Source organism: Nerophis ophidion, linkage group LG02 (genome assembly GCF_033978795.1).
Source record: "Nerophis ophidion isolate RoL-2023_Sa linkage group LG02, RoL_Noph_v1.0, whole genome shotgun sequence".
In the NCBI taxonomy this organism is placed as follows: Eukaryota; Metazoa; Chordata; class Actinopteri; order Syngnathiformes; family Syngnathidae; genus Nerophis; species Nerophis ophidion.
The window spans coordinates 41,008,394-41,035,508 of record NC_084612.1 but is presented as its reverse complement, the minus strand read 5'-3'; the positions used below and the strand labels follow the sequence as shown (position 1 = coordinate 41,035,508).

Genomic DNA, 27,115 nt, shown 5'->3' with positions numbered 1-27,115 from the left:
AACTGAACATCAAAGAAGACAAACGATATAAAATACATTACAAGAGTACCCCACCTTCCACTCGATTGTAGCTGAGATAGGCGCCAGCGCTCCCCGCAACCCCAAGGGGGAATAAGCGGTAGGAAATGGGTGGATGGAGTAAAAAGCTGCTGCAACCAGCTGCTACTTCAGCCAGGCCAATTCTACATATAGCTTTAAGTAAAACACAACAAAAAAAGAGCAATGAACAATAAATATAGCGCACATTTGATTGCACCAATCATGTCACCTGCAAACATGACGCACATGTTTTGGTCTTGTCCCCATTTGCTGGATTATTGGACAACTATTTTCAAACACCTTGCTAAGGCACTGGATTTAAATATGACACCATGTGCAGAAATGGCTATTTTGGGGACCGTATCAGATCCCCAAATAAGGAGAAAATTTAAGGATAGTATCGCCTTTGCATCCTTATTAGCACATAGGAGAATTTTGCTTGAGTGGAAGTCACCTTTCTGCCCCAAAGCCTCCTTATGGCTTAAAGACCTTATGATGTATTTAGATCTGGAAAAAATAAAGTTCAATCTTAGGGGGGCACCTGAGAAGTTTTATTTTGCTTGGGGCTGTATGGTTGACTACATAGCTAATTTAAAAACGCTACAGGACACATGAAAAGTTCACCTTTCATAAACCAGCTTCTTTTTATTTATTTTTTATTAATTTTTTTATATTTATTCCGGGTGTATATTTACTATCTGATTTTTTTTTTTCGGAAAAAAAAGTGATTTACTAATTATTTTCCATTTGTGACTGTACCTTTAACTTATGTAGGACCTGGGGGGAGGGGGGTTTATGTGTGTATGGGGTATGGGTTGGGTTGCTGTTCTTGGAAGTGGGTGGGAAAAAAAGGGGAAAATGTGTTGACTGTTCTATTGTACATTGTAATACCTGTCAAATTCAATAAAAACACTTATTAAAAAAAAGAAAAACAAAAGAACAAAGCAAAAACGCAATTTCAACATCCACATACTGTACACCGCGGTGTCCATATCATTGTTCCACACCATCATCTGCTGAGGGCACTAAGAAGCACTGCAGAAGTGACAAAAGTTCCACCCCTTGTTGCGGAGTCCCGAAAGGGCTTGCCAAAAGGCCAAAAAACACATGAAAACAAGAGGGAAACATCAAGAACACAAGGATGGATACACAAGAGTGCAGGGCTCCTGCAACCAGCAGCCACTGCAGCTGCCCTATTAATGAAGTTTATTTTTGACTGTGTCTGAAAAAAAAAACAGCGGTTATCTGCATCTTTAAGATAGTGTTCCGTCAATTATTATAGTGGTTAGGTTCCACGAACGCATATGATTTTTATGAATATTATGTATTTAATGTATATATACATGTATTTAGTGCCTTATTCTTCCGTATACTCTTAAGTGTTTTGATATGCCTGGAGTTACGTATGTTCCTTACGTATGTTATTCGTATTCTCCCATCCACCTGCAGACACGCCCACTTTGCGTCAATTATCATGGTGGTTGGGTACCATGAACGCATATGATTTTTATGAATATTATGTATATGATGCATATATACATGTTTTTAGTGCCTTATTCTTCCGTATGCACTTAAGTGTTTTTGTATGCTTGGATTTACGTATGTTCCTTACGTATGTTATCCGTATTCCCCCATCCACCTGCAGACACGCCCACAATGCGTAATTAGGCAAAAGTGCGTAAGTGAGGGCTCAATACTAATGAGGCGGACTTTACCGTGACCCCTTTATTTGGCTGTGTGAAAATGGTGGAACATATATATATATATATATATATATATATATATATATATAGGTGTGGGAAAAATCACAAGACTACTTCATCTCTACAGAACTGTTTCTTGAGGTGTTCCCTCAATCATCAGGAGATATTCTCCTGATGATTGAGGGAAGAACCTCATGAAACACCTACATATTGCGCTCTACCACGGTATCGAGCACTATTCTCTGGATAATCCAATCAATACATATATATATATATATATATATATATATATATATATATATATATATATATATATATATATATATATATATATATATATATGTTCCATCACATATTTTTTTTTTCTCATCACACCCACTCCTTAGCGTTTCCCTTTTTCTCATGTTTTTTATAAGGAGCGCTGGTCTTTCTCCCTGTAGTGTTTGTTTAATCTTGAATGGGGATGCGCTGAAAATCTTAATTTCCCCTAGGGGGATTATCAGAGTATTTCTGGTTCTGATTCTGATTTTACCAAAACTCGTGAAAGTCATTGAAAATCATGAAAAAGATAACACTTTTTTTTTTTTAATTTTCCTGGTTGGATGTGAAAAATATTCTTTAGGTAAAACTTTTTTTCATTTTTTTATGGAACCACTCTGATGTTATTTGTGATGTTAAGAGTTCTGTTTAGTACACATGTTTGTGAAGCCGTGACACGTCAGAAGTATGGAAGTAGAATTGTCTCACATCAATTTATATATATCAATATGAAATATGATATCTATAAATGATATATACAAATATGTATATTTATTCATACATGCAAGAGCAGAGGCTCTTAGTAGTAATAAACCATATTGGCAAATCTACCGGTAAATTCTGTGAATTTCATGGCTGGCTTCCAGCGTGGACACTCCGTGGTAACGTACGGCCGCCAGACAATTTTGGATGTGGATGGATTGGACCAAAAGATGTGTATACGTTGGACCTCCTCGTTAGCCTCGGAATACTACGCCGGCTACATCCAGCGGCCTGTGAAGCAGCGGAGCCTAGTACCAGAGGGGACCGTAAACAGAGGAGACGTTAGCGGTGTGATCGGAAGCAGAAGACGGGATGCCGAGCGGGGATAACAACAAAGCTAAAGGCTAATCCTCACAGAACGCCGCTTCCTTCCATCCTGCTCTCAAATGTCCGCTCCCTGGAGAACAAACTGGACTACCTGGAGCTGGATTTATATGCACGACGCGAGATGAGGGACTGCTGCGGCATATTTTTCACAGAAACGTGGCTGAAACCATCCGTTCCGGACGAGGCAGTTAGCATCGAGGGGCTAACTATGTTTCGGTCGGACAGGAGCAGCACTCTCACTGGTAAATCCCGGGGAGGTGGTGTTTGTATATACATCAATAACAACTGGTGCAACAACGGGAAGATAGTCTCATGTCACTGCTCTCCCGATGTAGAAATATTAACTATAAAATGCAGGCCATTTTATTTATCCAGGGAATTCAGTGCTATGGTCTTCACAGCAGTGTACATTCCCCCCCAGTGCTAACACCAAATAAGTTTTGAATGCTTTGTACTGCTCCATCAATGAACTGCAAACTACACATCCAGAGGGTGTTTTCATCGTTGCAGGGGATTTTAATCACGCTAACATGAAAACAGTTTTCCCTCATTTCCATCAATATGTGAATTTTGCAACCAGGGGTGGAAGCAAGCTGGACTTGGTTCATAGTAATATTAAACAGGCGTATAAATGCGCACCACGCCCCCACCTTGGCTCCTCAGACCATTTATCTGTGATGCTAATTCCTGCATACAAGCCCCTGCTGATCAGGAAGCAAGCTACAGTGAGGCAGGTGAGGACCTGGCCAGAGGGAGCAACGGAAGCATTACAAGACTGCTTCGAAACCACAGACAGAGACATGTTCAAGGAAGCCGCCACCGATAATCATCACACGTGTGGAGGAGTATGCAGAGTCTGTGTCCGCATACATTCAGAAGTGCATGGAGGATGTCAGTGTGATCAAGAACATCCCCACACGGGCCAACGAGAAACCCTGGATGAACAGTGAAGTATGTGCAATGCTGAAGGTTCGGAACAAGGCTTTCAAGTCTGGCGACATGTTGGCATTAAAATCAGCCAGAGCTAATCTGAACCGTGCCACTAAGGTTGCAAAGCGTGCTCACAGTCAGAAAGTGCAGGACTTCTTCGAGAACCCCACGAACACTAGACGAATGTGGCAGGGCATAGAGGTCATCACAGACTATAAAGCTGCCCCCTATCCCTGTGACAACAGTATCAGCTTCCTAAATGACATTAACAACTACTTTGCAAGGTTTGAGGCACTTAACACCACTCCGGCGAGAAAATCCATCCCTCGCCCTGATGAGCAGCAGCTCAACCTTACACAGCGGATGTCCTGAAAACCCTGAGGAGAGTGAACACCTGGAAAGCACCGGGACCTGATGACATTCCGGGCAAGGTGCTTAAGGGATGTGCAGACCAGCTGGGTGGGGTTCTCACAGACATCTTCAACATCTCGCTGACCCAGGCTGTGGTACCATCATGTTTTAACACGGCCACAATCATTCATGTGCCTAAAAAACCCCCAATCTCCTCCCTCAATGATTATCGCCCCGTTGCACTCACCCCCATCATAATGAAGTGCGTCGAGAGGCTGGTAAAGGGATACATTGTCTCCAGACTTCCCCCCACATTCAACCCATACCAGTTCGCTTATCACCCAAACCGCTCCACAGAGGACGCCATCTCCTCTGCACTCCACCTGAGCTTAGAACATCTGGAAGGAAAGGACACACATGTGCGAATGTTGTTTCTGGACTTCAGCTCAGCATTCAACACCATCATCCCTCAGCATTTTGGGAGCAAACTGGCATCCCTTGGATTCAGTACCCCCCTATGCAACTGGCTGCTTGACTTCCTCACAGACAGACCCCAATCTGTGAGAGTGGGCAACAACCCCTCTAGTGCCATCTCCCTGAGCACCGGCTCCCCCCAGGACTCCATCCTGAGTCCACTGCTGTTCACATTGATGACCCATGACTGCTGCGCCAGGTCCACTACTAACCACATTGTGAAGTATGCGGATAATACGACAGTAGCGGGCCTCATCCGTGACAATGACGACATGGACTACAGGGAGGAGGTGAAACATCTTGTTGACTGGTGCAGAACCAACAACCTGGTCCTGAACGTCGACAAGACAAAGGAGATCATTGTTGACTTCAGGAAGCACCAGTCCAGCCACGCTCCACTCTTCATCAACGGCACAGCGGTGGAGATGGTAAGCAGCACCAACTTCCTGGGGGTGCAGATCGCTGACAATATAACCTGGTCCCTACACACCGGAGCTCTTGTAAAAAGAGCTCAGCAGCACATGCACTTTTTGCGTCGGATGAAAAGAGCACAGCTCCCTCCCCCCATTCTCACCACATTCTACAGAGGCACTATAGAGAGCCTGCTGACCAACAGCATCTCTGTCTGGACTGGAGCCTGCAATGCCTCAGACTGGAAGTCTCTCCAGAGAGTGGTGAGGACGGCGGAAAAGATTATCAGGACTCCTTTTCCTCCTATCCAGGAGATCGCAAAAAGCCGCTGCCTGACCAGGGCTCAGAAAATCTGCAAAGACTCCTCCCACCCCCAACCAAGGACTGTTTTCACTGCTGGACTCTAGGAAGAGGTTCCCCAGCCTCCGTAGCATAACCTCCAGGTTCTGTAACAGCTTCTTCCCACAGGCCGTAAGACTCTTGAACAGATCATAATAATCCCCTTAACTCCCTCCAAAATGAATTAACTCGCTGGAATAAAAAAGACAATATAACATACATCCATAACCCTGGATGCATATGAAAAAGTGCAATGTATTTATCTGTACAGTAATCTATTTATTAATATCTGCACCTTATTGTTTTTTTTTTTTATCCTGCACTACCATGATCTAATGCAACGAAATTTCGTTCTTATTTCTACTGTAAAGTTTAAATTTGAATGACAATAAAAAGGAAGTTTAAGTCTAAGTCTAAGTCTAATATGCATAAATTAATACATATACAAATACAAATATTGATAAATATACCATTGTGATGTACAAAAAAATAAATAATTTGTATAAACGTTTATCTGTAAATATATTTTTGAAATTTGAAAATATATACAAATAAAATGTATAAATATAAAAATGTGACATTCAAATAAATCAAGAGTGCCCTCTGCTGGTTGTTCAGGGGAGTGTGTAGGTTCCATTTATTTGTGCATCTGGTTTGTGGGAGGAATGTCTCATCGACACAAAAGCAAAAAAGCGATCCACATATGCAAATTCAATGCAAATACAAAATCAAGCATATTTATATTCAAATCTCAAAAATATATGTACAAATACGCTTGTCCATCCATCCATTTTCTACCGCTTATTCCCTTTCGAGGTCGCGGGGGGCGCTGGCGCCTATCTCAGCTACAATCGGGCGGAAGGCAGGGTACACCCTGGACAAGTCGCCACCTCATCGCAGGGCCAACACAGATAAACAGACAACATTCACACTCACATTCACACACTAGAGCCAATTTAGTGTTGCCAATCAACCTATCCCCAGGTGCATGTCTTTGGAAGTGGGAGGAAGCCGGAGTACCCGGAGGGAACCCACGCATTCACGGGGAGAACATGCAAACTCCACACAGAAAGATCCCGAGCCTGGATTTGAACCCAGGACTGCAGGACCTTCGTATTGTGAGGCAGACGCACTAACCCCTCTGCCACCGTGAATACGCTTGTATTTATACAAACTCTGGATTTCTTTGTATGTCACATTTTTATATTTATACATTTTATTTTTATATATTTTCAAATCTAAAAAATGTATTTACAAATACTTGTTTATTTATACAAATTATTTATTTATTTGTATATCACATTTGTATTTGTATATTTAATAATATCCATCCATCCATTCATTTTCTTCCGCTTATCCGAGGTCGGGTCGCGGGAGCAGCAGCCTAAGCAGGAAAGACCAGACTTTCCTCTCCCCAGCCACTTCGTCCAGCTCTTCCCAGGGGATCCCAAGGTTTTCCTAGGCCAGCCTGTAGACATAGTCTTCCCAATGTGTCCGGGGTCTTTCCCGTGGCCTCCTACCGGTTGGACGTGCCATAAACACCTCCCCAGGGAGGCGTTCGGTTGGCATCCTGACCAGATGCCCGAACCACCTCATCTGGCTCCTCTCGATGTGGAGGAGCAGCGGCTTTACTTTGAGCTCCTCCCGGATGGTAGAGTTTCTCACCCTATTTCTAAGGGAGAGACCCGCCACCCGGCGGAGGAAACTCATTTCGGCCGCTTGTACCCGTGATCTTGTCCTTTCAGTCATGACCCAAAGCTCATGACCATAGGTGAGGATGGGAACGTAGATCGACCGGTAAATTATTGAAAATATTTAATAATTTATGCATATGTATTAATATCATATTGATATATATAAGTTTATGTACGACAATTCTACTTCCATACAGAAGGGCTTGACAGCTTGGGCTTGTACAGGGCAGTTTGATGTAAACTGTGAAAAAAAACAATCCAATTAATTGATTGACGCAACATTATAGATGTATTTTCCACTTAATATTCACATGATCGCCACTTAAATTAAATCGTATGTATTAAAGTGCAATATAATGTTCTACCTTCCAGGCGTGCTGGACTTATTCTAGCCTCAGAAACGCATAGGCCAAAAATACTCCAATCAATGGGATTTGACAGGGAACGCCCACATTTGAGGGTTGCTCCACCAAAAGTGTGCATCTTGGATGAAGGTGACAGACTTAAGTGGAGGAGAATCCGCCCAATTTCCTACTTTTTTCTCTTAACCCCATGGGAGAATGGGACCCTTAAAGGCCTACTGAAACCCACTACTACCGACCACGCAGTCTGATAGTTTATATATCTATCAATGATGAAATATTAACATTGCAACACATGCAAATACGGCCTTTTTAGTTTACTAAATTGCAATTTTGAATTTCCCGCAAAGTGTCGTGTTGAAAACGCCCTGGTATGATGACTCGTATGATGACGCGTGCGGTTGACGTCACCGGTTTTAGCGGACATTATTTTCCAGCCTGATCCAAGCTATAAGTAGTGTGCTTTAATCGCATAATTACACAGTATTCTGGACATCTGTGTTGCTAAATCTTTTGCAGTTTGTTCAATTAATAACGGAGAAGTCAAAGTAGAAGGATGGAGGTGGGAAGCTTTTAGCCTTTAGCCCCAAAAACACAGCCGGTGTTTCCTTGTTTAAAATTCCCAAAGATGAAGCTTTACTATGGATCAGAGCGGTCAAGCGAACATGGATCCCGACTACATGTCAACCGGCAGTTTTCGGTGAGAAAATTCTGGTAGTAAGTCGCCTCTTACCGGAGACATCGGCGGAGCTTCCGTCCTGCTGCATCTGCCGTGACTTCCCTCAGAGACTCTGGCGTCAACACACCCTTTGCCACACCCCTCCGACTTTCAGGTACTATTTAATCTCACTAAAATACTAGCAACACAATAGCAGATAAGGGATTTTCCAGAATGATCCTAGTAAATGTGTCTAAACACATCGGAATAGCTCCCACTGCAATCGCCTTTTTTTTACTTTTTTTTTTTTTTCAAGTCCTTCACTTTAAATTTCCTCATCCACAAATCTTTCATCCTCGCTCAAATTAATGGGGGAATTGTCCCTTTCTCGGTCCAAATAGCTCTCGCTGCTGCTGGCTATAATTGTAAGCAATGTGAGGATGTGAGGAGCACTACAACCAGCGTTAATTTTGTTGACGAAAAATTTTCGTCATAGTTATCGTCAACGACCTTTTTTTTCCGACTAAAACGAGACAATAACTAAATAAAAATAATTTACGTGGACTAAGACGATGACGAAGTGTATTGACATATTCGTCAACGAATAAAAACGAGACAAAAATGTCTGCCACAGACGATATCCAATCGGAACTCATTTTGGTAGGAAAAGGCGGGAGGAGTTGGGAAGAGAACCAATCAGAGCGATGTGGTGAGGAAGTTACGTAAACGTAGTTTGCGTTTGAGACTGACCCGGGAATGCGCTGCAGAAGACAACATGTCAACGCCGGGGAGGAGGAGGAGGAGAGAGGACATATGGGGAAATGTTATATTTGACGTCAAAGATAACGCAGAGTAAGAAATGCAGCGCGAGGATTACGGGGAAAAACACAACAAACTTGAAGCGACATTTACAGTCGAATCACCCCGAAATCCACACACAGGTAAGCATTTCAACAACATACAACTCACTCGACGTTATCCCGTTTATTACACGGCTTACTCGTGAAATACTAAATTTGAGACATGATTTTCATCAAAATACGACTTGTATCGGTGATTTTTCCGCTGTTTTGCTTTGACTTTCAGAAATTGAAGGGAAAGTTTACGTATTACCCTTTAGTCGACTAAATCTACTGTAGTTTTCGTCGACTATAATCTTATGATATTTCGTCAACTAAAACTAAAACAATTTAAATAACTAAATTATGACTAAAACTAAATTACATCTTAGTCAAAAGACTATGACTAAAACTAAATCAAATTTTGCTGTCAAAATTAACACTGCCTACAACCCGTGACGTCACGCGCACATCGTCTGCTCCTTCCGGTAAAGGCACTTATGTATTAGCGACCAAAAGTTGCGAACTTTATTGTCGATGTTCTCTACTAAATCCTTTCAGCAAAAATATGGCAATATTGCGAAATGATCAAGTATGACACATAGAATGGATCTGCTATCCCCGTTTGAATTAGAAAATCACATTTCAGTAGGCCTTTAACGTATTTATGAGCCCTCCTCACACTCCACACAGCTTTCGTACAAAACACTTTAAATGCTCTTAAAACACTACATACACTCTAAATCCTATGTAATGTTAACATGACAACTTAAAACGCCTGCACAAATCGCTACTTGATAATATGTGATGCACTGAAACCACAGTTAAGGGAACTGCAAAACAATTCTGATATACTTTTGGAGAGGATCATGTGTAGATAAGTGGTTGTTAATGAAAAAATGTTTAACTCGGGGGCCCAAATTTTTTCCTGCAGAGGGGCCCAGGGCTTACTCCAATATTAACACTCAAAAATAAATGTCTATGTAATCCTAAATTATAAATCAACTAAATTAATAATTAATATTTTTCATGATTAAACTATCAATGAAATTAAAGAACAAAAAGAAAATACAGCATTACCACTGCAGTCATAATTTGGCGCTTAAGAAACTTCTTTTTCTTCTTTGTATGAAATTGTCATTACTGCCCAAGTGGTGGGAAAGGGAATTACAACTACATACCTCTGCGGCCCATACAGAACACAGCTGAGAAACAGATATTGGTGGTCCTTTAGGGGGCGCTCGCGGTCCTTTAAAGAGCACTGGCAATATGGTTACGCAATCTTGGCATAGACGATTTCATTGGCAATCTAAAGGGAGCGTCTCAATAAACGAACTGCTTGCAGACACCCGCATAAAAGTAGGTTATAAATGTGACCGTGGAGCAAAATGTACACCCAAGCATAACCAATACATAATATCTCGACCACAAATAAGTGTATTAAATGTTGATTAAATCAATCAATCAATCAATCAATGTTTACTTATATAGCCCTAAATCACTAGTGTCTCAAAGGGCTGCACAAACCACAACACAAACCACTACCACATCCTCGGTAGGCCCACATAAGGGCAAGGAAAACTCACACCCAGTGGGACGTCGGTGACAATGATGACCAAATCATTATAGATCTCCTTTGACATATTGGAATCCTTTAAGCGACTTCAACGCTAAACGTGCAGTTTTGATGAACAATTATGAGGAGTGAGTTGTCCGTAATTCATTCCGGGGCTCAGGATTTTTCTTTGTGGAGTTTGCATGTTCTCCCCGTGACTGCGTGGGTTCCCTCCGGGTACTCCGGCTTCCTCCCACCTCCAAAGACATGAACCTGGGGATAGGTTGATTGGCAACACTAAATTGGCCCTAGTGTGTGAATGTGAGTGTGAACGTTGTCTGTCTATCTGTGTTGGCCCTGTGATGAGGTGGTGACTTGTCCAGGGTGTACTCCGCCTTCCGCCCGAATGCAGCTGAGATAGGCTCCAGCACCCCCCGCAGCCCCAAAAGGGACAAGCAGTAGAAAATGGATGGATAGATTAAAAATCATGGAACGATAAACATGAATGCAGTGATTATTTAGCAATGATGTCATGGCATTACCAGAAGATTATAGCACTGACCAAATAGCTCTGATGTCATATGCATTCTACTGGTGCATCGATGGAGGCCAATAAGTAGTCATAACAGTCATATATCACATGACATCGGAGGCAAGTTTGCATTGACTTGGTATTGACTCTGGTCACGTGTTGGATGTGGATGCATGGACAATGTTTCTCCGCCACCTGCACAGGCAACGTTTTTTCTCTCAGAGGCATGCAAGTCACACAGCTTGCGGCCCGTCTGGATTCATTTATTGATCATCTGCAGGGGAAGACGTGTGACTTGCAATTTTCTTCCAAAACGCTGGAGGGCAAGCGACCGCAACTCTTGTTCGGAGGGAGAGGAGCCAGCCAGCGTCAGTCACGCAAGCTACGTGACACGAGAGCATATTTCAGCTTACCTTGACAACACAACGGTCGTGCTTCTTTGCACTAACGAGAAAATGGACAATAAAGAAAGCAAAGATTGCACTGAAAGGTAAAGCGTGCTATTTATTGTCTCCAAAAAGGATTGTGGAGGGATAATGTAAAAATTCCAAAATTCCCCAATTTTTTAAATGTTGCCTATATCATTCATAATCATTATGAAAGACAAGAAGACATGTTTTTTTTCATTTTATTTTGTAAAAATGGGCTCATTTTAGGTGGCTAGCAATGCAGCTAATGGGAGTGATCCAGTCTGCCTCTAAATCCCTTTAAAAAAGCATTCCATAACCTGTATGATAACCAAGCTAAAGCAACATTATTATAATATACTGAGGAAAGCGTTGCGGCGGAAGCTAGCTACGTTAAGAGATTAGCTAGCCAATGTCAATAGCTAAATGTTTTTTGAGTTTGGATAAGCACGCCATTTCTGTCGGCATGCCTTGGCTGAAAGCTCCGCATTTCCGGTCAAGTCACACCAACCTCACTCTTTCGGCTTCCTTCTGCTCCAACGTTTCATCCTGTCTTTGTGCTTGCATCTATAAGCAGCAGTTCATCCTCCGTATATTCAGCTTCAAAAAGATTAGGTCGTGAATTCTTATTTGTCTAAAAATAGTTGTCTTCGTTGTCTGTTACCAAGACTGCTATGATTAAACACACATACGCGTTTCTTTCTGGAAGTACGTTGCTTTTTGGAACGTTAATAAATGCGCTGAAGAAATAAGTTCTGGTATTGCATCCGGTATGCAAATGACCAAAATATGTTATGAACGTGTCTGATATATATATATATATATATATATATATATATATATATATATACAGGGACGGCATGGCGCAGTGGGAGAGTGGCCGTGCGCAACCCGAGGGTCACTGGTTCAAATCCCACCTAGAACCAACCTCGTCACATCCGTTGTGTCCTGAGCAAGACACTTCACCCTCGCTCCTGATGGTTGCTGGTTGGCGCCTTGCATGGCAGCTCCCTCCATCAGTGTGTGAATGTGTGTGTGAATGGGTAAATGTGGAAGTAGTGTCAAAGCGCTTTGAGTACCTTGAAGGTAGAAAAGCGCTATACAAGTACAACCCATTTATCATTTATTTATCATTATATATATATATATATATATATATATATACACACATTCAGTGTGTATATAAAACATTGATGGAGGGTTTTGGAGTTGTTTGGTTTTGAAGGCTACAATGGTGACTCCCATTAGTTGCATCTTGCAAGCATTTTTGATCATCTTCAGAATCCTAAAAAAAAAGACATGTGTGTTCTTGTCTCTCATAATAATTGACAACGATATGCAAGGTTCCAAAAAAAGTGCAGTTACCCTTTAAGATTTACTAATGGCTGGCAGTGTGGTGCGTTCAGTGACAATCTGGAAAACACGGCTCTCATTGACTGTCTATTATTGTTGGCTACAACTTTGTTTTTATTTAAAATCTTTTGCAGCTGCACTAAAAAAAAGCACACGGAATGGAGTCATCCATCCATCCATTTTCTACCGCTTATTCCCCTTGGGGTCGCGGGGGCCGCTGGTGCCTATCTCAGCTACAATCAAGCGGAAGGCTGTGTATACCCTGGACAAGTCGCCACCTCATCATCCCTGAGTGTTTAATAGTACTGACAGAGTGCATAAAAACACAAACATATTCTGTTGCAAAGTTCTGCCCAAAACCAAATCATACTTAAAATTAAACCTGGGCGTATACAATTTGGGGTACCCCTGTGTTTTTTTATATATTTTTTTCCATGTTTCACCTTGGACTTACAATAATCCTTATATGGACTGGATGATCAATATAATGCTAGCCAGAGAAGATAACAATCTTTGTGAGCTCAGGTAGTGCAAGGATGTATTTTGTTTTCATCCTTATATTGTGCATCATTATGTTGTCACGTATACTTGTGTGTCTCAGGCCTGGGACTGTCTCAAGATGTCGCCGGAGCTACATTCATGGCAGCTGGGAGTTCTGCACCTGAGCTGGTGACAGCCTTTCTGGGTAAACTATTATTTAAACAATACTTTATTGTCAAACAACCTTCCCTAATATTTTATTGTCAAACAACCTTCCCTAATATTATATTGTCAAACAACCTTCCCTAATATCATGACCTGTGACCTTGGTGCCTCAGGTGTGTTTGTGACAAAGGGGGACATTGGGGTCAGCACGATAGTGGGTTCAGCTGTCTACAACCTCTTGGGCATCTGTGCTGCATGTGGAATCTTGGCCCCTATGGTAACGTTCTGACACCTTCCGATACAAACGCATGTTGACCCACTTACTCGCTGCTAAATAATTGTTTTTGTTTTCACTTCCAGGCAGGACGTCTCACCTGCTGGCCATTGTTCAGGGACTCCTTGGCGTACGGTATCAGTGTTGCGGCCGTAATTGCTATCATTTCTGATAACAAGGTGTACTGGTGAGTGAGCGTGACGATGAACGTGTGGTACTTGTAAAAAGCAGTTATGTGTCTCATTGCAGCGGGAACACCAATCGTTCTTCACATGCAGCACACCATAGACTTTTTATGATGGCAGTGCGATCGATACATGTGTATTTTATCTTGTCTTGTCACATCATAAACTGCTGGCATCCTATTTTATTAGAAGTGTGTAAGTGTCATTGTGGTTAAAATTCAAATAAGTCATATAGTAGAGTTCTAAGAGAGAGCAGGCCTTCATAAAGTTGTTTCTATTGTCTGTTGAATACCCTGGCTAGGATTGAAAATAATAATAATACAATTCTGGATGAACACAACAAATAACAGAGATCTACATTTGAAATGGCATCCATCCGTCCATTTTCTACCGCTTGTCCCTTTTGGGGTCACGGGGGGTGCTGGAGCTTATCTCAGCTGCATTCGGGCGGAAGGCGGCGTACACCCTGGACAAGTCGCCACCTCATTGCAGGGCCAACACAGATAGACAGACAACATTCACACTCACATTCACACACTAGGGCCAATTTAGTGTTGCCAATCAACCTATCCCCAGGTGCATGTCATTGGAAGTGGGAAGAAGCCAGAGTACCTGGAGGGAACCCATACAGTCACGGGGAGAACATGCAAACTCCACACAGAAAGACCCCGAGCCCGGGATTGAACTCAGGACTACTCAGGACCTTCGTATTGTGAGGCACATGCACTAACCCCTGTTCCACCGTGCTGCCTCTAAACAATTTTAAACTGCTATTTCTCTCAAATTGCACATATTCTGCGTTCTTATTAACAAAGCTCACAAGTAAAAGTGATATTTACAATACAAGTATGAGTTAATTGCTCTGTCAGCATCAATTTTTCCACAAAGATTGAACCCTTTGACATGAATTACTGGCGTCATGTCAAAGGGCACGTCCAGGCAGAGGTGGGACCAAGTCATTGATTTGCAAGTCATAAGTAAGTCTCAAGTCTTTGTCCTCAAGTCCCGAGTCAAGTCCCGAGTCAATACAGGCAATTCCCGAGTCAAGTCCAAAGTCAAGACTGGAAAGTCTCAAGTTAAGTCCCAAGTCCTGCATTTTGAGTTTTGAGTCCTTTCAAGTCCTTTTAACCACAGACTAATGTATTTACACAGATTGTGCTTTTAAAATGCTGCATTTATTTATTAAAACAAGTGCATTTGAAGTTGCGGGAAAAAATAGTGCTGACATTGCACATTGCAATGTCCCCCGGTAGATTATCCCAAAAATGGAAACATAAATGTGATGATATATTTCAATGAATAAAAGGATGATATATCAAAAAGTAGGCCCGAAATCACACATACTTTGTGTTATAGCTGACAAAACAAATTAGTGTAGTATGAAAGAAAGAAATATCTCATTAATAATTTTTTTTTTTTTCTTTGAAATAAATGTTACAAATGTACCATATTTTTCGGAGTATAAGTCGCACCTGCTGAAAATGCATAATAAAGAAGGAAAAAACATATATAAGTCGCACTGGAGTATAAGTCGCATTTTTGGGGGGAAATTTATTTGATAAAACCCAACACCAAGAATAGAAATTTGAAAGGCAATTTAAAATAAATAAAGAATAGTGAACAACAGGCTGAATAAGTGTACGTTATATGACGCATAAATAACCAACTGAGAAGGTGCCTGGTATGTTTACGGAACATATTATGGTAAGAGTCATTCAAATAACTATAACATATAGAACATGCTATACGTTTACCAAACAATCTGTCACTCCTAATCGCTAAATCCCATGAAATCTTATACGTCTAGTCTCTTACGTGAATGAGCTAAATAATATTATTTGATATTTTACGGTAATGTGTTAATTATTTCACACATTAGTCGCACCCCTGGCCAAACTACGAAAAAAACTGTGACTTTTAGTCTGAAAAATACGGTATATTTTTTTAATTTGTGTGTCTATTTTTAGTTTTAGAAAATGAGGTAAACAGTTTATTTTTTAATTTAAGACACATATTCATAATGTGTTGAAGAATAATCCAAATTAGGTTTTCCGCTGGTTATTAGAAATAAATGTTAATTTATGGCAAAAAAATGTCTTCATAAGAAATGGCTGGATATCCATCCATCCGTCCATTTTCTACCGCTTATTCCCCTTGGGGTCGTGGGGGGCGCTGGTGCCTATCTCAGCTACAATCGGGCGGAAGGCAGTCTACACCCTGGACAAGTCTCCACCTTATCGCAGGGCCAATACAGATAGACAGACAACATTCACTTTCACATAACCCCTCTGACACCGTGAAGCTCATGGCTGGATATAGTTTTTCAAAATAATATTGTTTTTCTAATGTAAAAAATGCTGAGTACATTTTTTTTTCCTTTTTTAGGAAAAAAATAATAAATGATTGCTCAGAATGTGACTATTTTTCCTTTTTTGAAATCAATTGTTTCCCGTGCAGAAACAAAACAAAAAAAGCCACATCAATTACAGACAGAAAAAAACAATTCCAACAGTGAGCTGATTTGTGTCTACTTTATGTCTTCTTCTATGCCAGGTACGACGCCGCCTTTCTCATTTTGGTCTACTGCGTCTACATCATCATTCTGTGCTTTGACATCCGCATCAGTGAGTTTGTCCTGAGCAGAATCAGCCCCTGCTGCGCCTGTCTGGGTAAAGTCCCAGAGGAGAAAAGTGAAACAAGACCTCTGATTGGCTGGCAGAGTGAAACCAACCTGAGGGTCTACAGTCACTCCAGGACAGACAGTGGAATCTTCCAGGATGATTCAGAATACTCCCATCTCTCTCTCAGCTTGCATGGCCTCAATGAAATCCCCGATGGTAAGACGTCCTATTTGCTAACCTCTTACTGTCACACAGTACATTCAGCACGTCCGACGGACAACGGATTTGAGTAAGCTGCCGCTATTGTCAAAGCCAAACTTGTATTTACAGCCAAAGGAGTCAGTTATAATGCCGGTGAAGAATTTCAGAATCCAAAGTCTACTAGGGCTCATTGTCCTCTGTTCAAATTGCATGCAATCTATGGATTTCCTTTTTTATGTCTTCGAGTGTCCAGCCTTGTTTCATTAGCAGGTTTCTCTAAAAAGCAAGCCCGTTATTACTTTTATATACTTGTATTTCATCCATCCATCCATCCATTTTCTACCGCTTATTCCCTTTTGGGCTCGCGGGGGGCGCTGGCGCCTATCTCAGCTACAATCGGGCGGAAGGCGGGGTACACCCCGGACAAGTCGCCACCTCATCGTAGGGCCACGGTGGCAGAGGGGTTAGTGCGTCTGCCTCACAATACGAAGGTCCTGCAGTCCTGGGTTCAAATCCAGGCTCGGGATCTTTCTGTGTGGAGTTTGCATGTTCTCCCCGTGAATGCGTGGGTTCCCTCCGGGTACTCGGGCTTCCTCCCACTTCCAAAGACATGCACCTGGGGATAGGTTGATTGGCAACACTAAATTGGCCCTAGTGTGTGAATGTGAGTGTGAATGTTGTCTGTCTATCTGTGTTGGCCCTGCGATGAGGTGGCGACTTGTCCAGGGTGTACCCCGCCTTCCGCCCGATTGTAGCTGAGATAGGCGCCAGCGCCCCCGCGACCCCAAAAGGGAATAAGTGGTAGAAAATGGATGGATGGATGCTTTGCAGCCAGTAGCGCAGCCTTTGAAGAAACATAGGTATGGGCAGCATCTGTGAAATTTAATTTGCAGGAACGGAGTGAGTTTAGGGTTGAATTGTCCATCCTCGTTCTATTCTCTGTCACTATTTTTCTAACCATGCTTAAGACCCTCTCTGATGACTTGCAAGCGTACTTTTTTTTCTTACTCGTCGTCGTCATGACTGTCTCTTCTTCGTTCTTCTGCTTCGTCTCCTTCTTGTTGTGTTTGCAGTTGTGCACTGAGCTCCAAAAGCCTTAGATGTTATAACGTGACTGGGCCGGCACGCTGTTTATATGGAGGAAAAGCGGACGTGACGAAAGGCTGTCGTCACTCAGGTCCGCATGGACCTGGAGGGGGCGTGCCTTGTTGTCCGGCTAGAAATCGCTAGAGATTCGGGAAAATGGTTGTGCCGGGAGATTTTCAGGAGAGGCACTGAAATTCGGGAGTCTCCCGGAAAATTCGGGAGGGTTGGCAAGTATGTCTGGCAGTTAAAGGGGAAATGCACTTTTTTTGGAAATGTGCTTATCATTCACAATTAATATAAGGAATTAAGAACACATGTCTTTTTTTAATTAGGATTTTAAAGATGATAAAAAAAAGGCTTGGAAGATGAGGCTAATGGGAGTCAGTGTTGTAGCCTTCAAAGCCCTCTAAAACAACTTCAAAACCATCCAGCAACGTTTTATATACACACTGCAAGTATTTATATAATGTAGTAACAGACATGTCCATAACAATATCTAATATGTTTAAAATATTTACTGTAATTCGATCAATTGCACGCATTGCTTTCCGTTTCCATAGCAGCGCACATCCAGCAATGTTTGGTTCTACTTCCGGGTAAACGCGTGCGTCTGTCGTAATAATGGAAGACTTAGTAACAAACAAGGAAGATGACTATTTTATGATGATTCACAACCTCATCTTTTTTGAGCTGAATGAACGGGGGATGAACTGCTGCTTCTAGAAGCCAGCACGAAGAAGAAGGTGAGACGGAGCAGACGGAAGCTGAGGGAGTTAGATGAAAGTGACTCGAAGCTGCAAAATATGGAATTTGAAGCAATGCTATTTTGACATAAATGGAGTGCTTACCCCAAATAAAACCAGAAAAAATGTCCTTGGCCAGCGGGACCAAAGACACAACTTTCCATCGAGTGAGTCACACAAAACATGAAATTTGTGCTAATACTTTACAGATACTGTAATATAGGCTGACCATATTGTGAAATCCAAAAAAGAGGACACATATTTGTGTGCCAAGGCGGGCAGCACGCCAAGGCCGGGACTAGGTGAAAATTTGCCAATGATACATTCATGAACTTGCTTTATAAATAACATATATACTTAAATTAAACATTTTTTTCCTCTGTTGACAGCAGTGTTGGTGCTAAGAAGTTTCAAAATGGGGTCCCAGGAACCCCATCAAGTCATAAAAATGGGGTCCCACAGTCAATATTTGGGGTCCCGCTTTTTTGTAAGCGTTTTGAAAATAAATGATAAACGTATGCATTGTCCTGTCATATCTAACATTCTATATTGTGTTTTGGAAAAAGGTTGTCATAAACGTTACTTAATTAATAAAAAGAAATAATAAAAAAAGAAGACACATTTTAATGCATATGTAAATGTATTCAGTTATAAAAATTCATTGACTTTCTTCTTTCCTTCATGGATCTAAACTTTACCGCTGCCGCTAGTTTTTTGTATGTTTTTATCTAATAAGTTGTAGGTGTATTTATTTCAGTATAAAAGTGTAAAAAGTGTTTTGCTTCGGTCACCAAATGATGATAATGGCGTGCCAGAGCATACATACATTTTATATTTAACATGTAAATCTCTGGATTCTACATCAACTTCATCTCTATTCCTCATTTCAAAATGTTTTCGTTTATTTTATGTTGTTTTTTGTTTGTTTGTTTTTCACCCTTTTTTGTCAAACAAAACTATGTTTTTTATGGCAAACACACAAAATATGCAAAATCTTCCACCTAAAATATTTTTTAAAGTGGAATATTTGATGTGATGTAATCGGAACTCTGGATAGGTCAATAGTTTATAATAACATTGATTTTGATTCAATATCATGTTTTGAGCAATGACAGTTTGAAAGAAAAAAACAGTTCTGTTTTATTAGTCAACATTACAACTTTTTCTAAATTATATTTCACCTTGAAGCTATTTCATTTCACTTTTATGTTTTTATTTATTTTAATAGTATTTTTAGAATGTGCCCCAAAACACACAACAAATGTGTTAACGCCATCACTGCTTGACAGTATAACAAAATAAGTCATACTTATATTCTGTAACATTCACAGTTTTGGAAAAAAAAAGTGCATAGGTACAAATATTCAATATAACCTCTTGTATACAACGTAAACAACAATAATGCCTCAAAACAAGTTTATTAAAAAAAAATAATTAAAAAAAAAAAAAAAAAACAGCAGACAAGCTCTCGCCCTGCACAGCTGATTTGTGCTTTGCAGTGTTGCTATGGGCTTGTAGATCGTTGGCCCCTTTATTTGCCACAGATTTACCTTCCTGCTTTGCACACAGTGCATTCTGCTTCCCATGTGTCACGGCCATGACGAAAACACGGATACTTTTCCCGCAAATCATCCGTGAAGTTGCATTTACGTTTTGGCTTCTCTCTTCTGTTCTGTCTGTTTCTACTCTCTCTCTTGTTTGTGTCTGTGTCCCTCCTAACCTCCCCCGCCCAACCCCCTCCACATCCCACCCTCTGGATTGTAAATAATGTAAATAATTCAATGTAAATACTCTGATGATTAACTTGTGTGATGACTGTATTATGCTGATAGTATATATTTGTACCATGAATTTATTAACGTGGACCCCGACTTAAACAAGTTGAAAAACTTATTCGGGTGTTAATTGTACGGAATATGTACTGTACTGTGCAATCTACTGATAAGTTTCAATCAATCAATCAATCCACGCCCTCGTTCTCTAGCTCTCTCTGTCTCAGCCCCTGCCTCACGAATGCTGCTGCATGCGCACACCTTCACAATTTGTTTTGTTTTTAACCCCTTCTTAACCCTAGACGTACATTGAAAATACACGCAACCCTAACTTAAATGCCGGACATCTGATGTCCGGGGAAAAGAGGACGTATGGTCAGTCTCCTGTAATATGATTGTTCATGTTTATCAGTCAGTACAGAGTGGTGTCCTGTCACATTGTGTTGTGCATTATAAACTCAAACGCATTTGGTGCTGATGTAGAAGATCTTATCTATTTCCGTAGGTAGCTTTTACGGCTAATACCAAAGCACGGCAATGTGTTACTATAATAGAAAAATAAATCCTCAGTGTTTGCACTTACAATAACAATCTTGCTACAGATTGGTTATTATACAGGTTACGAAATGTAAATAAAGTATTTGTGATGGTGTTTGAATGCTTTTTTTAAGTGATTTAGAAGTAGAATTGATTGCTCCCATTAGCTGCATTGTTAGCTGATTTTTACATGTTGGAATGCAAAAAAACACAAAAAAAACCCGTTGTCTTTTTGTCTCTCATAATGATTGCGAATGATAAGGCAAAATTCCCAAAAAAGTGACGCCTCATATTTGCACCATGTTTTGAATTTGTTAAAAAACAAAAACAAAACTTAGCCACATAATCTTGCCTTGGGCCATGTAAATAAGCGATTCAGGGTGCAGCAAGACCCACAATGCAGTCACTCAATCAATCAATGTTTTATTTATATAGCCCTAAATAACAAGTGTCTCAAAGGGCTGCACAAGCCACAACGACATCCTCGGTTCAGATCCCACATAAGGGCAAGGAAGAACTCAACCCAGTGCGTTTACAAGTCAAGCCCTAAAGGTACTTTTGTCCAATCTACTTGCAGAACACAAAAGTGTGTTTGCTGTGCCGGAGAGCGACTGGAAAAGGATCCTGTGGGTGTTGGCTTTACCCATCATCACCCTGCTTTTCCTGACCGTCCCCGACTGCCGAAGACAATGGTGGAAGCAATGGTTCGCCATCACCTTCATCATGTCTGCAATCTGGATTTCCAGTTTCACATACATCCTGGTGTGGATGGTCACTGTTGTTGGTAAGATGCTGTGTTTTGCACTCCTGAGCTGGGGGTGGAATGAACACATTGTGGCTGAGAAGGTGGGAGTTGTAGATCACAGCAGGCCTTGGAGCCTGTGAGAAAAACGTCCGAGTCGAATCACATGTCGGTCTGCTGCCTAATTCCTGAGATGCCATAGTCTCGCAAGGATGAGAGGTGGAGGGGATTATTGCAGTTCCACTAGGCCATGTGCTGACCCGGCCTCTGGAGGCTTACAGAGCAGTACACCCGGAGGCAGCAGTCATGTGAATACCAGGTTTGCACATAGAACCAAACCGCCAACCCACCCTCACGGGCAACTTTAGTTACAACGGAAGCTTATGGGGCAAACTTTCTCATGTGACAGCGCTAGTTGTACTGAAGTATAATGGGGTTATTATGCCGTAGTCCTCGGTGAGGCTCTCAAGTCTAGCCAAAGAGTGGACATGAGACTGATAACTGCGTCAGTTTTGTGCGCTGACATTTACTGTATGAACATGACTTGTTCTCATTTGGACCACTTTCAATGCTTGAGATATGCACTGATAGTTAAGATTGGAAGAATGCTGGCTTATTTACCTAAGAATCAAATCCTCTCTAGCTGCTACTTTTTTACAACTTGAAGTTTTGGGAAATCGCAATTATGGATTTAATTATGTCCAAAAAGAGTCATCTTTGTTGTCTGGTATCAAGTCTGCCCTGATTAAAACACACTTACATTTGTTTCCAAAAGTAGGAACACACATTTTTTGTCTGGAAGTCGGAAGTGAGCTGCTATGGAAATGGGGAATAAATGCGCTGAGAAAAAAGTTACGGTAGTGCAAGAAATGTCCACAATAGGGTAAATATTGAATATAATTCATACTGTTATGAATGTTTCTGTGACTGCCTTGACTATTTACTTGCAGTGCGTACATAAAACATTGATCGAGGGGTTTAAAGTTGTTTTAGATGGCTTTGAAGGCTACAATAGTAATTGCCATTAGCCGCATCTTGCAGGCCCTTTTTTTTTAAATCATCTTTAGGATCTAAAAAAAAACATGTGTTCTTGTTGCCCATAATGATTTTTAGCGATAGGCAAAATACCCCCTTTAAACGTTTACTTAAGAATGAAAAGAGTTCAACCAATTGTTTGCTTCTTAAATTTTTTCACAGCAAACGTATTCCTAGCTGCTTTCTGCTCCGTCATTGCTAAGGATATAATGACTCCTGTTGCAGGAATAGCGCTTTTCTTGAAAGAAAGTAGCATGGGTTGAAATCCTGGTCGGAATTGAGTAAGGAAGGTTTATAAATATATGCGTTAATGTTGTTGAAATAAAATTTTACAAAAAAAGTTATAGAACATTAATTTGGGACTGTATAGCTCGGTTGGTAGAGCGGCCGTGCCAGCAACTTGAGGGTTGCAGGTTCGATCCCCGCTTCTGCCATCCTAGTCACTGCCGTGGTGTCCTTGGGCAAGAGACTTTACCCACCTGCTTCCAGTGGCACCCACACTGGTTTAAAAATGTAACTTAGATATTGGGTTTCACAATGTAAAGCGCTTTGAGTCACTTTGAGAAAAGCGCTATATAAAATATACTTCACTTCAATTTATCATGAATTTTTTTTCGTACAAAAAATGCCTGCAATAGTTTACTAATGACTATAAAATACTATTTCTATAGAAAGTGTGTAAATGCCCCAAATGCTTTAGCCAAACTGAAATGCAGAAGGAATTTAAAAGGATTGTCGGATTATGTTTAGGTGTAGGGACAGCGTGGCGCAGTGGAAGAGTGGCCGTGCGCAACCCGAGGGTCCCTGGTTCAATCCCACCTAGTACCAACCTCGTCACGTCCGTTGTGTCCTGAGCAAGACACTTCACCCTTGCTCATGATGGGTGTTGGTTAGCGCCTTGCATGGCAGCTCCCTCCATCAGTGTGTGAATGTGTGTGTGAATGGGTAAAAGTGGAAGTAGTGTCAAAGAGCTTTGAGTACCTTGAAGGTAGAAAAGCGCTATACAAGTACAACCCATTTATTTATTTATGTTTGAATGAACAGTAGAAATGGTTTGAATATTGAAGAATGCTCGTTTAAAGGCCTACTGAAATGAGATTTTCTTATTTAAACGGGGATAGCAGGTCCATTCTATGTGTCATACTTGATCATTTCGCGATATTGCCATATTTTTGCTGAAAGGATTTAGTAGAGAACATCCACGATAAAGTTCACAACTTTCGGTGCTAACAGAAAAGCCCTGCCTCTACCGGAAGTCGCAGACGATGACGTCACATGTTGATGGCTCCTCATATATTCACATTGTTTATAATGGGACCCTCCAACAAAAACAGCTATTCCGACCGAGAAGAGGACAATTTCCCCATTAATTTGAGCGAGGATGAAAGATTTGTGTTTGAGGATATTGATAGCGACGGACGAGAATAAAAAAAAAACGCGATTGCAATCACGTTGCATTGAGACAGATTCATATGTTTTTAGAGACATTTACTAGGATAATTCTGGGAAATCCCTTATCTTTCTATTGTGTTGCTAGTTTTTTAGTGATTTTAACAGTACCTGATAGTCGGAAATGTACGTCCATGGCCCGGTGTCGACGGCAGCTGTATGGACGGCACAAGCTCAGCTGATATCTGGTAAGAGGCGACTTTTTAACCACAATTTTCTCACTGAAACCTGCTGGTTGACATTCAGTTGGGATCTATGTCCGCTGTGATCCATAGTAAAGTTTCACCTCCGTGAATTTTAAACAAGGAATCACCGTGTGTTTGTGTGGCTAAAGGCTAAAGCTTCCCAACTCCGTCTTGCTACTTTGACTTTTCCAATATTAATTGAACAAATTGCAAAAGATTCAGCAACACAGATCTCCAAAATACTGTGTAATTATGCCGTTAAAGCAGACGACTTTTAGCTGTGTGTGTGTGCAGCGCTCATATTCATAACAGCCCGTGACGTCACACGTACACGTCATCATTACGCAACGTTTTCAAGAAAAAAAGTATTGGGAAATTAAAAATTGCAATTTAGTAAACTAAAAAGGCCGTATTGGCATGTGTTGCAATGTTAATATTTCATCATTGATGTATAAACTATCAGACTGCGTGGTGGGTAGTAGTGGGTTTCAGTAGGCCTTTAAGTCAAAGTGTAATGTATGAGGAAAGGTGGAAACGGTTTAACTGTGAAATCAATCAATCAATCAATTTCTATTTATACAGCCCTAAATTACAAGTGTCTCAAAGAGCTGCACAAGCCACAACGACATCCTCGGTTCAGAGCCCACAAAAGGGCAAGGAAAAACTCACAACCCAGTGGAATGTCAATGTGAATGACTATGAGCATCCGGTCCGGACACAATGGACGTCGAGTGGGTGTAACATAATATGGTGAAAGTCCAGTCCATAGTGGATCCAACATAATAGTGAGAGTCCAGTCAATTGTGGGTCGAGCAGGAGACCATCTCGAGCGGAGACAGGTCAGCAGCACAGAGATGTCCCCAACCGATGCACAGGCGAGCGCTTCATCCATGGCCACCGAACTTGTGCCCCCCCCTCCACGAAGGAGATGGGGACAGAGCAGAAAAGAAACGGCAGATCAACTGGTCTAAAAGGAGGTCTATTTAAAGGCTAGAGTATACAAATGAGTTTTAAGATGAGACTTAAATGCTTCTACTGAAGTAGCATCTCCAACTGTTACCGGGAGGGCATTCCAGAGTACTGGAGCCCGAAATGAAAAAGCTCTACAGCCCGCAGACTTTTTTTGGGCTTTGGGAATCACTAATAAGCCGGAGTCCTTCGAACGCAGATTTCTTGCCGGGACATACGGTACAATACAATCGGCAAGATAGGCTGGAACTAGACCGTGTAGTATTTTATACGTAAGTAGTAAAACCTTAGTCACATTTTAAGTGCACAGGAAACAAGTGCAGGTGAGCCAGTGCAGGCGTAATGTGATCAAACTTTCTTGTTCTTGTCAAAAGTCTAGCAGCCGCATTTTGTACCAACTGTAATCTTTTAATGCTAACATGGGGAGACCCGAAAATAATACGTGACAGTAATCGAGACGAGACGTAACAAATGCATGGATAATGATCTCAGCGTCGTTAGTGGACAAAATGGAACACTATCGCGATATTATGGAGATAAAAGAAGGCGTTTTAGTAACGTTCTTAATGTGTGACTCAAACGAGAGAGTTCGGTCGAAGATGATACCCAGATTCTTTACCCAGTTGCCTTGTATAATTATTTGGTTGTCAAATGTTAAGGTGGTATTATTAAATAGATGTTGGTGTCTAGCAGGACCGATAATCAGCATTTCCGTTTTCTTGGCGTTGAGTTGCAAAAATTTAGCGGACATCCATTGTTTAATTTCATTAACATTCACATTCAATGTTTAGAATGTGAATGTATTGTGATTGTAAGAAACATTTGAATGTTGAAGATAGGAAACTGTACTGCAACGTTCTATGAATTTAGGAATTAATGTTATAATAGTTCGAATTAAACTATAAGAATGGCTGCAAAATTACCCAAGAAAGGATGCATCCCAGAATGAACTCACTAAATTAACCCTCGAGAGTCAGTCCATGCTTCCAGGGAGTTGGGAACATTGAACCAGGTCCTGCTGCTCAGAAGCCAATCATGCAAACCACTGTACTAAACAGACAGGCTTTTGTTTAAGAAAAGATGTGTGCTACAGGAGTACCTTTTTAGCTAATTTAGAGGGTTTCTCTTTACACTCTGTAGACTTTTACTGCACTTTAAAATAACATGTATTTGTTCATGTGACTCAAAGAAGTTAACATTTGTTCTTAAAGATTACATTTTTCGGTTACTTCCAGGAGTTGATTACACATCAATTGGTTGATGGGCTTGTGTGTCAGCATCTCAGCCAAACACTCAACATAATGTCCAACTTTGAAGCTTAAAGAGAACAATTTAGCCGTTAAAATAGCATCTGATTACCTAGAATTTTTTGCTCCAACAATGCCCATCCATCCATTTCTACCGCTTATTGCCTTTGGGGTCGTTGGTGCCTATCTCAGCTACAATTGGGCGGAAGGCGGTGTACACCCTGGACAAGTCACCACGGATAGACAACATTCACACACAAGGGCCCATTTAGTGTTGCCAATCAACCTATCCCCAGGTGCATGTTTTTGGAGGTGGGAGGAAGCCGGAGTACCTGGAGGGAACCCACGCAGTCACGGGGAGAACATGCAAACTCCACACAGAAAGACCCCGAGCCCGGGATTGAACCCAGGACTACTCAGGACCTTCATATTGTGAGGCATACGCACTAACCCCTATACCACCGTGCTGCCCGCTGCAACAATGTTTTGAGCTAATTTGGGGGATCTGTCAACATATTTTCTTTTGATAAAGTATGTTAGAATATTCTGCGATTCTAGGGTGTACCCCGCCTTCCGCCCGATTGTAGCTGAGATAGGCACCGCGACCCCAAAGGGAATAAGCGGTAGTAAATGGATGGATGGTAGAATA

General features: G+C 41.3%; 1 protein-coding gene across 1 annotated transcript in view; it reads left to right on the top strand.

Annotated features, from left to right (window-relative positions):
- The window catches only part of slc24a5 (solute carrier family 24 member 5), a 39,856-nt gene that overhangs the window by 9,889 nt on the left and 2,852 nt on the right, over positions 1–27,115 (top strand). The window contains exons 3-7 of the mRNA XM_061883865.1: positions 13,377–13,460; positions 13,594–13,697; positions 13,781–13,881; positions 16,433–16,716; positions 21,417–21,623. Of these exons, the coding sequence (XP_061739849.1) occupies positions 13,377–13,460; positions 13,594–13,697; positions 13,781–13,881; positions 16,433–16,716; positions 21,417–21,623 (780 nt within the window). The remainder of the gene's footprint in view (positions 1–13,376; positions 13,461–13,593; positions 13,698–13,780; positions 13,882–16,432; positions 16,717–21,416; positions 21,624–27,115) is intronic.